Source organism: Phyllobates terribilis, unplaced genomic scaffold (assembly GCF_046119375.1).
Source record: "Phyllobates terribilis strain yellow unplaced genomic scaffold, ASM4611937v1 Scaffold_47__1_contigs__length_9908305, whole genome shotgun sequence".
NCBI lineage: Eukaryota > Metazoa > Chordata > Amphibia > Anura > Dendrobatidae > Phyllobates > Phyllobates terribilis.
Window position 1 is genome coordinate 483,034 of NW_027362807.1, and position 17,987 is coordinate 501,020.

Consider the following 17,987-nt stretch of genomic DNA (forward strand, 5'->3'; position numbering starts at 1 on the left):
CAGAGCTCGCCCTGGGAGAAGGTACTAAAACCGGACGCAGGAGTCCGAGGCTGTGGGGACTAAGATATACCCAGCAGCAGAATCCATCCGGCAGGGGATTCCAGGTCCTCTGGCCATAAAAGCCCGGAGGCTCTGTCACAACGAAGGGACCAGCACCGCCATCCCGGAGCGGAGGCTAACAGGAGGCCCCAGGTCACCAGCCATACGGGTGAGCACCACACGGTATACCCAGGGACGTGGGCTACTTGTAACCGCCGAAAGCAGGGTAGCCAGGAAGGGTACAGACTAACGGGAAGGCCTACAACTCCACCTGGCCAGGGGAACTCCGGCTTACTCGCAGACTAACCAGGCCCCAACTACTAGCCAGTACTCCCGGGGGAATTTGCCTTGTACCATCAGTAAAGGCCCTGAACTGTACCCTCGCGTCTCCGTGCTTCCTTGTCGCACCATTAGTGCTGGGACATCCACACCATCACTCCCAACATCATCCACATCCGCTGCCCTGAGGCCATACCTCTCCCGTTGGGGGTTATATCAACATCGCTGCACACCTATACCACCGGCCTCAGCGGTCTGCCCTGCAGCGGCGGTTTCATAACCGCATTCAACGGGTGGCGTAGTCGGACACTAATACCATCATACCAATAACTGCCACTTAGTTTGACCACCCTGGGCACGGACCGGGTCACCGCCACACGAAGACTACTACCCCCATCGGATCCGGCTCCGGGTATTCCCCGCGTGCACGCGCGCCGCACTACAGCACTGGCCCAGGGGGCGCGTCACGTCCATCATGTATATTACACTGCTCGTGTTGCAATTAAGAGACGTTTTGATCTGATCGGTGCTTTTGTTACTTGAGTCATTAAAATTCTGACATTTGTGGGAGTATTGGCATGTTTCGCCGGATGTTGTTCCACACTTGAAAAAACCCTTTAAGTGTAGCCAACTAGAGGAAGCAGCTTGTGTAGTTGTCAAAAATCTAAGAGAGAGGCTCGATCCAAAGATGGTGCTTTTCTGGATACTACTACACCCACCTTTGATTATTTTAGCTATATCTGGTTCCTCCTTCAAAATGGATAAATTATTATAATAGATTCTTTTAATTGTGAAAACTGATTGCTGTATTGCAGGACAAGTGTAGGGGGACGTCCTTATGATCCGATTAGATCTATGTTTGAACCGGGTTTTGTCCTCAACTATTTTTTCGGCTCTATTTAGCCTCCAATTGCTATAACCTCTCTCGGATAGTCTATTTCTGATGTTTCTTACTTCTCTTAGTCAGTTTCCATGCTACAATTACGTTTTGCCCGGATCATCTCCCTACAGGTACACCTCTAGTTCTATGTTTTGGGTGATGACTCTTTGTGTGCAGGATTGTATTACCTGATATACTTTTTCTGAAAGTTGAGGTGATCATAATTTTAGAGGGAATGCCAACCAGATTTAAATACAAAAAATCTGTGTGTGTCCGTTCTTGATGGAAAGTAAACCTTAAGTTAAATGGGTTGCAATTGAAATAATTAAATTTGTACAGCAGATACATCGGAATTCCATATGATGATCATATCATCGATGTATCTGCCGCACCACCATATAAAGTCTCTATATGGATTGTCCACGCTGTATACATACGACTCCTCATCACAGCTCAAATCTAAGTTGGCTAAAGAGGGGGAGTATTTTGCCCCCATTGAAACTCCATTGATTTTCATGTAATATGTTTCATTAAATGAAAAATAATTGTTTTGTATGAGCAAATGTACAACATCCAAAACAAATAATTGTAAATCTGATGAAAAATTACTGTATTTTCTTCTTGTGAAAATTTAGAGCATAAAGAGCTATTTTGTGGGGGATCGATGCATACAGTGAGAAGCTATGCAAGAAAAATTTGGACCGCTCCTTCACTGTGTCTTTTGCTGCCTCCTCTTCCTTTCCACTTCCCCTTATTGTCCGGGTTCCTCAAGGATCAGTCCTAGACGCCCTTCTTTTCTCCTTATACACCGCTCCTATTGGACAAACAATCAGTAGATTCGGTTTTCAGTAGCGTTTCTGTGCCGATGACACCCAATTATACACCTCTTCTCCGGACCTCACCCCTGCATTATTACAAAATACCAGTGATTGTCTTTCCGCTGTCTCTAACACTATGTCCTCCCTCTATCTAAAATTGAATCTGTCAAAAACTGAACAACTCGTATTTCCTCCCTCCACTAACCTACCTGTGCCCGATATTGCCATTCCCGTTTGTGGCTCCACCATTACTCCCCAGCAACATGCCCGCTGTCTGGGGGTCATACTCGATTCAGATCTTTCCTTCACTCCTCACATCAAATCACTCGCTCGCTCGTGTCATCTACACCTCAAAAACATCTCTAGAATCAGAACTTTTCTTACCTTTGACTCGGCAAAAACTCTTACTGTAGCTCTTATTCATTCTCATCTGGACTATTGCAACTCTTTACTAATCGGGCTCCCTCTTTCTAAACTTTCCCCTCTCCAATCCATCCTGAATTCAGCAGCCAGGATCATATTCCTTTCCAACCGATACACTGATGCCTCTTCCCTGTTACGGGTCCGGGTGGTGGAACCTCTGTGCTTCGGTGCAAGGAGGGGCCAGAGGGGCGTAACTAAGTGCCTACTCAGACCGACCCAGGTCACACGGCGGCTTAGTTGACTCTGTGAACCAGGGAGGGACCGGACAGGTGGACCAGGTGCCACTCTGGGACCGACCTTGTGTGAGAGCAGGTGACTCCCATGGGTCAGATGACAGGAGCGAACCAGTACAGCGGAAAAGCACGGCAGGAAGGCTGACGGGTGGTCCAGGTAGGCAAGCAGGCGGGCACGGCCGGTAACAGGCAGGTGTTCCTGGTAGATAGGCTGACGGGCACGGCAGGTTACAGGCAGGTGTTCCTGGTAGGCTGTCTGGCGGGCACAACAGGTAACAGGCAGGTGCTCCGGGTAGGCAGGCTGGCGGACACAACAGGTAACAGGCAGGTGCTCCAGGTGAGCGGGCTGGCAGGCGCGGCTGGTAGTTGGCAGACAGGTGGGCAGAACCCTTAGACAGACTGGCGGGCTGGACTGTAGACAGACTGGCGGGCTGGACTGATAGACAGACTGGGGGGCTGGACTGATAGACAGACTGGCGGGACCTGAGGGCTGAAGCAAGTGTTAGCACATGGAACAACAACTTTGCACAGGCACCTCCATTTTGGAGGAGGTGCCTTATATAGGAGAAGTCCTCCGGCCATTGGCTGGGGACTCTTTAGGACAGCGCGTGTGGCCCCTTGAAGAGGGAGGGAGCGCGCGCCCTAAGCACAGTGCCCGGGAAGCTGAGCGCCGCAGCAGGAACAGGGGAGCAGGAAGACGCCGGACCGGGGCCGCGGCGGTGAGGGGAACGGCATCTCTGCCCGGCAGGAGGCAGAGACGCCGATGCTACATTCCCTGTGCCAGTCATTGCACTGGTTGCCCATCTAATACAGAGTTCAATATAAACTTATCACTCTTACCCACAAAGCTCTCCACGATTCAGCACCACTCTACATCACCTCCCTCATCTCAGTCTACCACCCTTCCCGTGCCCTCTGTTCTGCCAGTGACTCCCACTCCCGTCTCCAAGATTTCTCACATGCTGCGCCAATTCTTTGGAATGCACTACCCAGGACAATTCGATTAATTCCCAATACCCACAGTTTTATGCGTGCCCTAAAAACCCATTTCTTTAGACTGGCCTATCGCATTAACACACTTGTCTAACTGTCACAGTTTGGCCCATATCAAAATTTTCTTCAAAATCATGTTCATACCATCCATGCACTGATTAGGCTCTGTCTGTACTGCACACATACTGGCTGGCGACCAGTTCATGTAGTGTTATGTATTTACCCTATTTAGCATATTATGGCTGTATTATACAACATATGTATATATTACCATTTGTGTCTCCCCTATTCCTCATAGACTGTAAGCTTGCGAGCAGACCCTCACTCCTTTTAATATCTGAGTTATGCTTATTTGGTAATGTCTTTTTGTCTGTTCAAGCCCCCCTAAAATTGTAAAGTGCTGCGGAATATATTGGCGCCATAAAAATTATTATTATGGTTGCCATATGATGTCACTCATGGCCTGCAACATGTCAGTACTATCCTGAAGGAAACCAGATGTCCACTCGACGAGGGGCTGGAGGAGTCGGGTAACCCACTCCCCCAGCCTCTCACCCAGAGAGCCAATGCCAGACACGATTGGTCTCATGGGGGGTGGATTTATTCCTCTATGGGTTTTGGGCAGAGCATACAATATTGGCATGACAGGATTTTCTATTTTGAGATACTCCATTTTCTTTGTTTGAAAAAACCCTAAACTGAAACCTTGTTCCAACAAAGTAGAAATGTTAGTTTTAACAGACTGAGTTGGATTATCTGATAAACGCCTGTACACATTATTGTCAAACAGCATATCTTCACCCCAGTTCACATAATCCTTTTATCCGTGACAACCACTGATCCTCCTATGTCTGAGGTTTTGATAAGTTGTTCTTGGTTCGGAGTTGCTGTAAGGCGCACTGTAAACTGGGTTGGATATTGCTGGTATAAATTCATCCATCTTGGAATTTTTCAGAAAGCGTCTTCAGCTCTGATTCTCTTATTTTGTAATCGATCCATAGCTGGTTTGTGTTTTTGTACTGGATATAAATTTGGATTTGGTACACTAATGACATCTTGATGAGATTATCAGCAGTACTGTTAGGAGTATTTTCTTTTTCCAAGCAGAACAGTGAAAGTTGCTCCATAAAGCGTAAAGACCTGAAGGCGTTTTCTGGATTCAATTCACCACAATGTACATTAATTCAATCGTCAGAATGCTTTTTAAGAGGGATATTCCTGATGAATTTGTTGACATCACAAATTGTGGAAAAAAGGTTGAAATTGTAAGTGGGTACAAAGTTCTCACCATATGACGAGTCTGTGTTGGTCCTCAGTTGAGGCTGTAGTAGATAAGTTACAGGGAATCTGTCACTCGCTGGGACTTATCCGACCTCTAAAATGATGTAAAGGTGATAGAAATGTAAATCTATACCTACCTGTATGCCTCATATTAGAGGTCTTGTAGGAAGAAAAAAACATTTCACAGCAAGTTTCTGATGCGTTCCCGTCGCAGGGCCTGCAAGAAATTCCATCTCCTGTGTGAATTATAATGTTTCCCCCCTCCCCTGCACTTCAGGGCCCTGTGACGTGCAGCTGCCACTGCCAAACCACACACCTGCGCATTTCTCCTTTTACCCAAGGCGCACTTCTTCTATGTTCATTGTACTGCAGGGATCTTGTGCGCAGGCGCCAGTAAGTCAGAGTGACTCGTTAAATGGCACCTACGTATTATTACAACATGACGATCACGCCGGGAGTCAGTTAATTCTGACAGCTGACACCTGGCACTCGGCTCCCGGCACTTTAACACCGGCGATCGCAGCATTTAGAGACCGAACAGAGGGACAGAAGCCCCTCTGCTCTTGGATCGGACACCCTGCGCCATCAGCTCAGGGTCCCAATCGTTGCCATGGTGACCCGATGTCATCATGACAACATCCGAGACACCAGCAAGTTACTTGGATCATGCTCAGTGCATGATCAAAGTAACTTGTGTCTGCTGCACTGACAGGTTATAATGCACAGCAGTGATCCTGCACTTCAATATATTATAGCTGCGATCAGACTGCAGAAAGTGAAAGTCCCATAGTGGGACTAAGTAAAAAAGTGGAAAAAAAAACAACAATAAAAGTACACATATTTTGTATCGTCGCGTCTGGAATGACCTGACATGTAAAACTGTCCCACTAGTTAACCCCTTTAGTGAACACGGTAAAAATAAAAAACTAAGCAAAAAAATTGCTTTATCATCAAACATCAAGTGGAATAAAACGTGATCAAAAAGACAAATGTAAATAAAAATGGTATTGCTGAAAATGTCATCTTGGCCCGCAAAAAACAAACTGCCACACAGCTCCATCATGGGCTCCCCAAACACGACATGGCGTCCGCTAATTATTCAAGCAAATTTTACATTCAAAAAGTCAAATGGCCTTTTTTCCTTCTGAGCCCTGCCGTGCGCCCAAACAGTGGTTTTCCCCCACATATGGGGTATCGGCTTACTCAGGAGAAATTGCACAACAAATGGTATGGTGAAATTTCTCCTGTTAGCCTTAAGAAAATGCAAAATTGGTGACTGAAAAACATTTTTGCTGTAAAAAATGTATTTTTACGGCTCAATGTTATGAACTTCTGTGAAGCACCTGGGGGTTCTAGGTGCTCACCACACATCTAGATAAGTTCCCTGAAGGGTCTAGTTTCCAAAATGGTGTCACTTGTGGGGGGTTTCCACTGTTTAGGTACATCAGGGGCTCTCCAAGCGCGACATGGCGTCCGCTAATTATTCAAGCAAATTTTACTTTCAAAAAGTCAAATGGTGCTCCTTCCATTCCAAGGCCTGAAACACCGAACATGAGGTCAGTCAAAAATCCTTTATTTCACAAGCAACTGGTTACATGGTGGCACTGTAGAAACGGGTGCCCACACTACATAAAATACAGTGATTGTATAAATACACAAATAGTTAAATATATATACATACACACACACACATGTATTCTGAACCACAAAGGAGCAAGTATGTACAAGTAGAATGAGGCCAAGCATATAAAGCAATAGACCTAGTGCAGCATGTCAATGATACTGGGGTAGCCTAAAAATAATAACAAGACAAGTGCCCAGAAGATGCTGGTTAGATGTTAGAGGAAGTATTCAACGTGAGGGCCAGGTCAAAACTTGTAGACAAGCAGACAAGATAGGTAATATGCCTTATACTTCTGCTCTAAGTGGTCCAAGGTACCGAGTATGCGCCACACTCGGCACCCTGGACCACTTAGGTAATATGCCTTCTATGACCTCATGTTCGGTGTTTCTGCTTTGGGTTTTGGCTTGCAAAACGCAGATTTCATTAAAATAGATTGTGGGCTCCAGTAGCTGAGCCCCCGAGGTGGCAGAACACCCCCCCCCGGTGACCCCATATTGGAAACTTCACTGCCTAGGGGTGCATCTAGGGGTGTAGTAAGTATTTTGAACCCATAGGCGCCTTACAGAATTTTATAACATTGAGTCATGGAAATATGACATTTTAGTGGTAAAAATACAATTTTTGTATTTGCTACAAATTTGTCAGGTACACAAGGGTTAATAGGTGAAACTGAACCCCATAATTTATTAAATAATATCTCCTGAAAGCGGTGATGTCCCATATGTCATCAGAAATTAGTTAGCCCACACCTCAGGGGCCGATCAGTGCCATGGTGACTCGATGTCATCATGACAACATCCGGGTGACCAGAGCTAACAAGTTATTTAGGTCATGTGCAGTGCATGATCTACCTAACTGGTGTCAGTGCAGCACTGACAGTTATAAAGCATAGCAAAGCTCCTGAATATATGTATATATGTATATATATATATATACACATATATATATATACATATATATATATATATATACACATACATGCAGTTGTGCTCAAAAGTTTACATGCCCCGGCAGAATTTTTCATTTTTTGGCCTTGTTTCAGAGAATATGAATGATAAAGTTTTTTTGTTTTCTCCACTCATGGTTATTGGTTGGGTGAAGCCATTTATTGTCAAACTACTAAGTTTTCTCTTTTTATATCTTAATGACAACCAAAAACATCTAAATGACCCTGAGCAAAAGTTCACGTACCCTGGTGATTTTGGCCTGATAACATGCACAGAATTTGACCCAAATGGGTTTGAATGGCTACTAAAGGTAACATCCTCACCTGTGACCTGTTTGCTTGTAATCTTTCATCCAGCCACTGACATTTCTGGATTGTGAGTCATGGGGAAAGCAAAAGAATTGTCAATGGATCTACGGGAAAAGGTAGTTGAACTGTATAACACAGGAAAGGGAGGCAAAAAGAGTATAACACAGGAAAGGGATACAAAAAAATATCCAAGGAATTGATAATGCCAGTCAGCAGCATTCAAACTATGATTAACAAATGGAAAATCAGGAGCTCTGTAAAAACCAAACCACGGTCAGTTAGACCAACAAAAATTTCGGCCACAACTGCCAGGAAAATTGACTGGGATGCAAAGAAAAACCCACAAATAACATCAGCTGAACATCAGGACTCTCTGAAAACTATTGATGTGGCAGTTTCAAGATGCACAATAAGGAGGCACTTGAAGAAAAATGGGCTGCATGGTCGAGTCGCCAGAAGAAAGCCATTACTGTGCAAATGCCACAAAGTATCTCACCTAGAATACGCCAAACAGCATAGAGACAAGCCTCACAACTTCTGGAACAAGGTAATTTGGAATGATGAGACAAAAATTTAACTTTTTGGCCACAATCATAAACGTTACATTTGGAAAGAGGTCAACAAGGCCTATGATAAAAAGGACACCATTCCTACAGTAAAGCATGGAGGTGGATCACTGATGTTTTGGGGATGTATGAGCTACAATGGCACAGGAAACTTGGTAAAGGTTGAAGGAAAGATGAATGCATGTTATCAGCAAATACTGGAGGCAAATTTGCACTCATAAGCCCGGAAGCTGCGCATGGGACCTACTTGGACGTTCCAACATAACAATGATCCAAGACACAAGGCCAAGTCGACCTGTCATTGGCTACAGCACAACAAAGTGAAGGTTCTGTTTGCCAAGAAGAATGGGCAGCTTTACCATATGAGAAAATAAAGAACCTCATCCACAACTACCACAAAAGACTTCAAGCTGTCATTGATGTTAAAAGGGGGCAATACACGGTATTAAGAACTGGGGTATGTGAACTTTTGATCAGGGTCATTTGGATGTTTTTGGTTGTCATTAAGATTTAAAAAGAGAAAACACAGTAGTTTCACAATAAATGGCTTCACCCAACCAATAACCATGAGTGGAGAAAAAGTTTTTTTTGTTATCATTCATATTCTCTGAAACAAGGCCAAGAATGGAAAAATTCTGCTGGGGTATGTAAACTTTTGAGCACAACTGTAAGAGATTTCAAGAATTTGGAATGTTAATTGGAAGATATAGGAACTGCAAGTTATCAGGCAGTAATGGGCAAGCTGAAAGGATATATAGGAGAGATGAATGTATGTGATCAATATGGTATGTTACTTTATTATTGTATGTACTGGTTTCTTGTTTTGTCAAAAAATAAAGAACTTATGAAAAAAATTTCAAAAATGTATTGGATTAAAAAAAAAAAGACTAAGAAAAAGTCTTCTCCACTGTGTGGGTTCTCTGGTGCCTAATCAAATCTGATTTCTGGTTAAAACATTTCCAACATTCTGAACATGAAAAAGGCTTCTCCCCTGTGTGAGTTCTCTGGTGCTTAACTAAAGCTGATTTATCGTAAAAACATTTCCCACATTCTGCACATGAAAAAGGCTTCTCCCCTGTGTGAATTCTCTGGTGGCTAACCAAAGCTGATGTCTGTTTAAAACATTTCCCACATTCTGAACATGAAAAAGGCTTCTCCCCTGTGTGAGTTCTCTTGTGCTTAACCAAAGATGATTTCTGGTTAAAACATTTCTCACATTCTGAACATGAAAAAGGCTTCTCCCCTGTGTGAGTTCTCTGGTGCTTAACTAAAGCTGATTTATTGTAAAAACATTTCCCACATTCTGCACATGAAAAAGGCTTCTCCCCTGTATGAATTCTCTGGTGGCTAACCAAAGATGATTTCTGGTTAAAACATTTCCCACATTCTGAACATGAAAAAGGCTTCTCCCCTGTGTGGGTTCTCTGGTGCTTAATCAAATCTGATTTCTGGTTAAAACATTTCCCACATTCTGAACATGAAAAAGGCTTCTCCCCTGTGTGAATTCTCTGGTGATTAACCAAAGGTGATTTATGGTTAAAACATTTCCCACATTCTGAACATGAAAACGGCTTCTCCCGTGTGTGAGTTCTCTGGTGCTTAACCAAAGATGATTTATCGTTAAAACATTTCCCACATTCTGAACATGAAAAAGGCTTCTCACCTTTGTGGGTTCTTTGGTGCTTGACAAAATCTGATTTATGGTTAAAACATTTCCCACATTCTGAACAGGTAAAAGGCTTCTCTCCTGTGTGAATTCTCTGGTGCTTAACCAAAGCGGATTTATCGTTAAAACATTTCCCACATTCTGAACATGAAAAAGGCTTCTCCCCTGTGTGGGTTCTCTGGTGGATATTAAGATGTGCTTTCTGGTTGAAACATTTTTCACACTCTGAACAGGTAAAAGGCTTCTCTCCTGTGTGAGTTCTCTGGTGCTTGACCAAAGCTGATTTATCGTTAAAACATTTCCCATATTTGGAACAAACAAATCTATTGTCCGCTGTGTGTATTTTTTGATGTTTAAGAAAATACTTTTCAAGGGTAAAACTATTTCCATTTTCTGAACATGAAAATGACTTCGTTCCTTTATGAGCAGTTTGTTTTTTAATGCTTATTTTTTTATTTTGATTTTCCTTAGTAGTCGGTAATGAGTCAGAGGACAGGACCTGTTTCATAGGACTAGATGATAGATCTTTGCTGTGAAGGGATGATGGTTTATCTGGAGTAATGGCATTCACTTCAATTGTGTCCTGTGGGATCTCAAGATCATCAGATTTAAAAATTGAAGATGTCAGCTGTTCCTCTGATCTCCTGGTACAGTCATCTGCCAAGGATAAAACCAATTATTAATTTTGAATAAAATATCTCTGAAATTTATATTTTTGAACATTTCTACTTAAAACGTCTGTAGAAACGACAAGTTGTTGACAGAATGACAGTGAAACGTGAAAACCTCATAGGATGAACCAGTGGAGCGTGGTGTTCAACTGTTTGTTCATTCTGCCTCCAAAATATGGAATAAGAAGCCATCAAAAAATGTTATGTAGGCAAAAATTATACCAATAAAAACTTCTTCTCATCCATAAATCAATCCAGCAAAGTCCGCTCTCCCAAAGTCAAATCTCCCCCTCGCTTCTGAGCCTTGCAGTGTGCCCAAACCACATTCAGCATCCATGTATTTAGCATTACTATAGTGAGAAGAACCCACTTAATTTACGGTGTGTGTCTCCTGGAGCACAATCTGGACACTATGTGTTGGGTAATAAAATGGCCAATGTGCAATTTTCACTCTCCACCATCCATTGCGTGCTAATTTCCGGAAAGTGCCTGTGGAATCAAAATAATCGCTACGTCTATAGATTAATTCACTTCGGGTTATAATTTACAAAATGGAGTCGCTTTGTTATACCAAAGAAGTTGTCCAGTAATTTTTACAATTGCCCCAATGTCCCCCAATGTATTTACCCTGTGCCCATAAGTCTTTTTGTAATTACCTTCTGCAGTCCTTCTTGCCTGTGAGCGGCAATATCTCTGGCCGCTCTCAGGCATCACGTGATCCCCGATAGCGTCACTCACAGGCTACAGGGTAAATACATTGGGAGACATTGGGCAATTGTAAAAAGTACTGGACAACTTCTTTAAGGCTTCTGTAAATGGTGTGTCCAATCTCCCCTGGGATCTGCTCCAACATCTGCTTCTGTCACCAGGCGCCGACTTAATCATTCTGCAGGAAGCGCTGGTGATGGAGGAGACGTCGGAACCAGAAGCTCTGGGCAGCACAGGCTCTGTCCAAACACTAAGATTAGGTAGCCTGGGACCTGTAGTACCATCCAGTCTGGCAGTATGGGTGTGTGTGCTGTCCAGCTGGAGTAATCTGCTTCATCCAATCGGAAAGCACCACACCCTACTAAAGCTTATGGTATATTGCCGGAAGCTGCCAGATCCAGCCTTGTTCTCCTCTGGTTCAATCCTCTGTGCTCAGCTCCCGGCTTGTGTATTTGTTTCCTGTTGTGATCTCGGCCCGTTTACTGACTACTCTTGTGTCTTCTGATTGGTATTTTCTCTGCCCTCCTGGTTCTGACCCGGCTACCTGACTATTCTTCTTGGGGTTAAAGGGTGATGAGCAAGGCAATTCCTGAGATGGAAAATGAAGTATATAGCACCAAGTCTGTTCATGGTAGCCATCTTTTGAGCTGCCAGGTGACAATGAACAGTGCCCCCAATACATTGTGTCTGAAATATATTCCAGCAAGATCTGCATTCAGATAGCTAAATGGCGCTCCTTCTATACAACCTGTACAACCTTATATAGAGTATTGTTGGATTCAAGAGAAGTTGGTAAATAGTTTGTAAGGTCCATTTGTTTCCTATTATCCTTTGTGAAGAATTCCAAAATTATCACCATATAAAGTGACACACGTCAGATTTGAAAATGGGCCCAGATAGGAACACAAAACTGGCTGCAGGAAGGGGTTAAATCAGAATATTTTGGGAACTAACTGCTGCAGTCAAAAACTGTGACTATAGACAATAACATCTACTGAAATGATTCAACTCAACAGTCTCCATCAGTAAATAGTGAGTAACTAGTGGTGAAACCTCTCTGGGGTAATTAGAGTATGGGGCTCGGTGGCTGTTAGTAATCTAAACTATCGTAAGGGCCAATATTTTCTGTGAGATGAGTTTCAAGAAGAAATATTAGACATTCAAAGAGAACTTTTTATAATAGTGCAGAGATGAGGCGTCTTAAATTTAGACCTCGGGCATTGGGAAGAGGTAATGGAGACCTTCTTTTAAAGACTACCAGGGAGTTGCAGACTCACATAAGTGATTCAGGCCAATCCCATCACAATCAAACAAAGTGAACCTGTAAAAAAAGACAAAATAAAAGATATGTTACATCCCCAACAACAATGTATATATAAGGGAGAGCTCGAACACTAAACCGGAGTCACACTCATTTATGGTGGACCATTGGAGCTACTATGAGTCCTGACCAGGAGAGTAGAGAAAGTATTAATGCCCCCATTTCAGGAGAGATTGTGCAGTAATCTGAATTCCTTAGGATGGAAAACAATGGAATTTATGACGCGGAGTGAATCCATGAAACCAGGGCTGGAGCCAACACATCTCCTGCAGGCGTGAATAAATGTATATTACAGCCATCAGCCACGCACAGCTTAGATATGTACCATGGCACAGGTGTAATGTTTTTTTATGTAGTTTATCACAATCCTGTTTGAAGTTAGTTGGTTTAAAAAGAAATTGAAAACTCAGGATAAAGGGAAACTCTGTTGTTATTGTACAGAAATTCACACTTGGCCTCACCGCACATTTAATGTTGTCGATCATAAAAGTGAAGTTTGGCCAGAAAGACTGGACCTGGTCTTGTAGGGACCGTATGAGGACATTCAGCAGCACAGAAGGGAGAGAAGGTAGATTCGTCCAATAAGATATCAGGGGTCTAGGAAGCCAACAGCATCATTACCCTCCGCTTTCTCTTACAGGCCCATCATAATTTTGATTTTCTCACTTGTCAGCACATTCTGCGTACGCTGCCATTTGGCTTTGTAGTTTACAGATCTGGGAAGGTAAGGGTCAGCGTCTACTAATCCCAGGGGGTAGGTGGATCCTCCAGGTTGTAAGTTTTACAGAAAAGATCTTTTACAATTACACAAAGTAATGTGAACATTTTCGGATGGAGGAAAATGTTGTGGTCTAGCGGTAAAATGGTGATCACACGATTGTGATACAGCTGGACTACACCACCGATAAAGCAGCCACAGCCCGTGACTGAGAAGAATCTGTGATTTGTCAGCAGTTAGTGGTCGCTACTCACCTGGGTAGTCATATGTAGGAATCTCCTTCTTACACCACTCATCACCCCTTACATATGTCTCTGTAGTATTAATATGGGTCAGATCTTCAACCTGAAACAAATATTGTAAACATGGAGAAGTCCCATCTATGATCAGCTCTAATCCTGCCATCTCCACCGTTCTCATTACACAAGTATAAACCATATAATACTGGTGGATAAAACAAGACTGAGCACAAGACCTTCACAGCTGTCTACACATCATAGGGGAGATCTCATGACAGCTTCTCTCCATCTACCTGATGATCCTGAGGAACATTGGGATCTTCTTGTTTACAGTCCTGTGGAAGAAGAGGACGGGGACATCTCTCTGGTGTTGTCCTCTTACTGGATAGATCTGGAGGAAACACATACAGGAACTGAATTCATTCTTTACATACAGATAATTTTAGGCCGTGTGTATTTAGTCCTGTCTATTACCTGGTGATGTGAGGGGCTGGGGAACCTCCATCATGACATTGTTGTACAGATCTTTGTGTTCTTCTAAATACTCCCACTCCTCCATGGAGAAATAGACAGCGACATCCTGACATCTTATAGGAACCTGACACATACAATGATACCGTTATCTCCCCGATCCTTTCATAGCATTACTGTATAATGTCCCAGCAGTGTCACCTCTCCAGTCAGCAGCTCAATCATCTTGTAGGCGAGTTCTAGGATCTTCTGGTCATTGATATCCTCACGTATCAGGGGGTGAGATGGAGGTCCTGTGATTGGGCTCAGGGGTCTTCCCCATCCCTCAGACACAGGGTCCTGACAGCGATCACTAGAGGTCTTCTTCACTACTGTGTAATCCTGGTTATGGAGAGACACATTAATAAATCTCACTCCAGACATTTCCAGAGTCCTCATCTCTCCAGTTCTGTCCATCTGTTATTCCCATAGATAAGAATGATGTAATGTGACGTCATCAGAATCTCTCACCTCTCCAGTAAGCCGGAAGAGGATCTCTAGGGTGAGGTGTAATATCCTCTCCACCATCTTGTCTCTGTCCATATCCATCCTTGATAGGTGATTTAGAAAAATTCTCTTAATATAGAAGCTCTTCACTGAGGGGATCTGATATTGTAGAGACCTGAATGAGAAAAAGAGCCGATGTAACATCATAAAGAATTCTGTGTATTAATACAATTACTGGAGACAATAAGGGAAATATATCAGGAGATAGAATGTGTAGATGTTGCATTCTCTAGTCTTTTATGGACTGGAACATAAGTTGAATTGCTGACTTAGACATCTCCTCCATACTTCCAATCACTGGCTAAGTTGGCCACTGCTTCAGTAAGAATCACCCAGAAACCCAAGCAGCAATGGTATTTTTATTATTTTTACAACATTCTGCTTTTGTCCCTGACGTACTAATATAATCTATATATTTTAGGCCACAGACAACAAGCAGTTTCTTCCTCGGAGTCTGCAGCTCAATACGTTTCTTATAGACTCATCTTCCATAACGCTAATTCTCGTCATATACATTACACGTGACATGAGAAATAACAACTTCATGATGAGGACGACATCTTCATCTTCTAATACGGCTCTAGAAACAAATTTGGCCAGAGTCCGTCACTGACTACATCATCACCGGCCGTCTATATGAATGTTTCCCGTCTTTCCCAGGTTGTAATCTTTTAACACGTTAGATCTCATTTATAAGAGCTTGTTTGTAAGAACACCAAGACAGGAGTTATTTGATGCTAATGTCTCCATGTACAGTGTTTTTTCTCCTGGATATCATGTTTCTAAAAGCATTTTCCTGTAGGCTTCCATATATTACATGAAAAACACTAAAAAAATAAAACCAAGTGGTTAATACATAAAATAAAATTGGGGTTGGCGGGACTGTGACAACATTATACAGTATGTTACATAGTTACTCAGTTTAATTAAACACATTTGGACTCCATTGAAGGAGTAGAACCATCTCAAGGAGGATCACAAGGAAATGGACAGCATGTGACTTAAATATGAGTGTCTGAGCAAAGGATCTGAATACTTATGACCATGTGATATTTCAGTTTTTCTTTTTTAATAAATTTGCAAAAAAATTCTACATTGCTGTTTTTTTCAGTCAAGATGGGGTGCAGAGTGAACTTTAATGAGAAAAAAAATGAACTTTTTAGAATTTATCAAATGGCTGCAATGAAGCAAAGAGTGAAAAATTTAAAGGAGTCTGAATACTTTCCGTACTCACTGTATGTATCTATATACACTGCTCCAAAAATAAAGGGAACACTTAAAACAACAGAATATAACTCCAAGTAAATCAAACTTCTGTGAAATCAAACTGTCCACTTAGGAAGCAACACTGATTGACAATCAATTTCACATGCTGATGTGCAAATGGAATAGATGATAGATGGAAATTATTGGCAATTATCAAGGCACCCTCAATAAAGGAGTGGTTCTGCAGGTGGGGACCACAGACCACATCTCAGTACCAATGCTTTCTGGCTGATGTTTTGGTCACTTTTGAATGTTGGTTGTGCTTTCACACTCGTGGTAGCATGAGACAGACTCTACAACCCACAGAAGTTGCTCAGATAGTGCAGCTCATCCAGGATGGCACATCAATGCGAGCTGTGGCAAGAAGGTTGGCTGTGTCCAGAGGCTGGAGGCGCTACGAGGAGACAGGCCAGTACACCAGGAGATGTGGAGGGGGCCGCAGGAGGGCAACAACCCAGCAGCAGGACCACTACCTCCGCCTTTGTGCAAGGAGAAACAGGAGGAGCACTGCCAGAGCCCTGTAAAATGACCTCCAGCAGGCCACAAATGTGCATGTGTCTGCACAAACGGTTAGATACCGACTCCATGAGGGTGGTGTGAGGGCCCGACGTCCAAAGATAGGGGTTGTGCTCACAGCCCAACACCATGCAGGACGCTTGGCATTTGCCACAGAACACCAGGATTGGCAAAGTCGCCACTCGTGCCCTGTGCTCTTCACAGATGAAAGCAGGTTCACACTGAGCACATGTGACAGACGTGACAGAGTCTGGAGACGCCGTGGAGAGCGACATCCTTCAGCATGACCGGTTTGGCAGTGGGTGAGTAATGGTGTGGGGTGGCATTTCTTTGGAGGGCTGCACAGCCCTCCATGCGCTCGCCAGAGGTAGCCTGACTTCCATTAGGTACTGAGATGAGATCCTCAGACCCCTTGTGAGACCATATGCTGGTGCGGTTGGCCCTTGGTTCCTCCTAATGCAGGACAATGCCAGACCTCATGTGGCTGGAGTGTGTCAGCAGTTCCTGCAAGATGAAGGCATTGAAGCTATGGACTGGCCCGCCCGTTCCCCAGACCTGAATCCGATTGAGCACATCTGGGACATCATGTCTCGCTCCATCCACCAACGTCACGTTGCACCACAGACTGTCCAGGAGTTGGCGGATGCTTTAGTCCAGGTCTGGGAGGAGATCCCACAGGAGACCATCCGCAACCTCATCAGGAGCATGCCCAGGTGTTGTAGGGAGGTCATACAGGCACGTGGATATATATATATATATGCCTTTTTGTCATTCTAGTAGTAGGGCCATAATTAAGATTTGTTGAAACGCGTAGGTCTGTAAGCTATGATAGTTGCACATTTGCTGTATTCTTTGTGGAGCAGTGTTTTATATGGCTAATAAAAGCTAAGTTTTAATATTTTTTCTACTAAACAAACCTTTATGCTGGATCATTTGCACTTTTTCCTTGTCTGCATCTCCAGAAGTTTCCCATTTCTCTATTATACTCTTCAAATTACATTTTGAGACTTTCTCCTCCTGTTGTTGCACATATTTTTTTTCCCTTCATCTGCACAGGTATCATTAATCTATCAACTATAATGGCCGTACCAGGTCCTGCAGGTCCTGTATCCCGTACACATGACGTGGGCAGTGCACAGCATGCCGCTAGTTTTTATTCTGAGTGCTCTTATATACGGTGGTAGTTTTACACAATGTTGAGCCTGTGATCTGCAGAGTGAAATGTCTGACTGCTAGAACAGAAGTGCACGGCAGATTCTACAGCATGGATACATAAAGGACGTCCTGGGGGAATATACCTCCCTCCAACACTCGTCCAGTCCCTGCCTCACACTAGAGACATTTATAATAACTCCAGGACTATGGAGCTGGTCATTTTCTCATAATCTGTGGCCATTATTAGTGATCTCGCATTGTACGGTAATATCACCCTGGAGGTTGTGATGTATTTAGTGTAATAGTGCCATCTAGAATA

At 43.3% G+C, this 17,987-nt stretch overlaps 1 protein-coding gene across 1 annotated transcript; it reads right to left on the minus strand.

Moving 5' to 3' along the window:
* Positions 1–9,179: 9,179 nt before the first annotated feature.
* On the minus strand, positions 9,180–14,878 carry LOC141191521 (uncharacterized). Its single transcript, XM_073661410.1, has 6 exons — positions 14,696–14,878; positions 14,387–14,566; positions 14,189–14,312; positions 14,008–14,105; positions 13,730–13,820; positions 9,180–10,714 (listed from the first exon to the last, which is right to left on the minus strand). The coding sequence occupies exons 1-6, from the start codon at positions 14,876–14,878 to the stop codon at positions 9,279–9,281; spliced, it is 2,112 nt and encodes a 703-aa protein (XP_073517511.1). The 3' UTR covers positions 9,180–9,278.
* Positions 14,879–17,987: the final 3,109 nt, after the last annotated feature.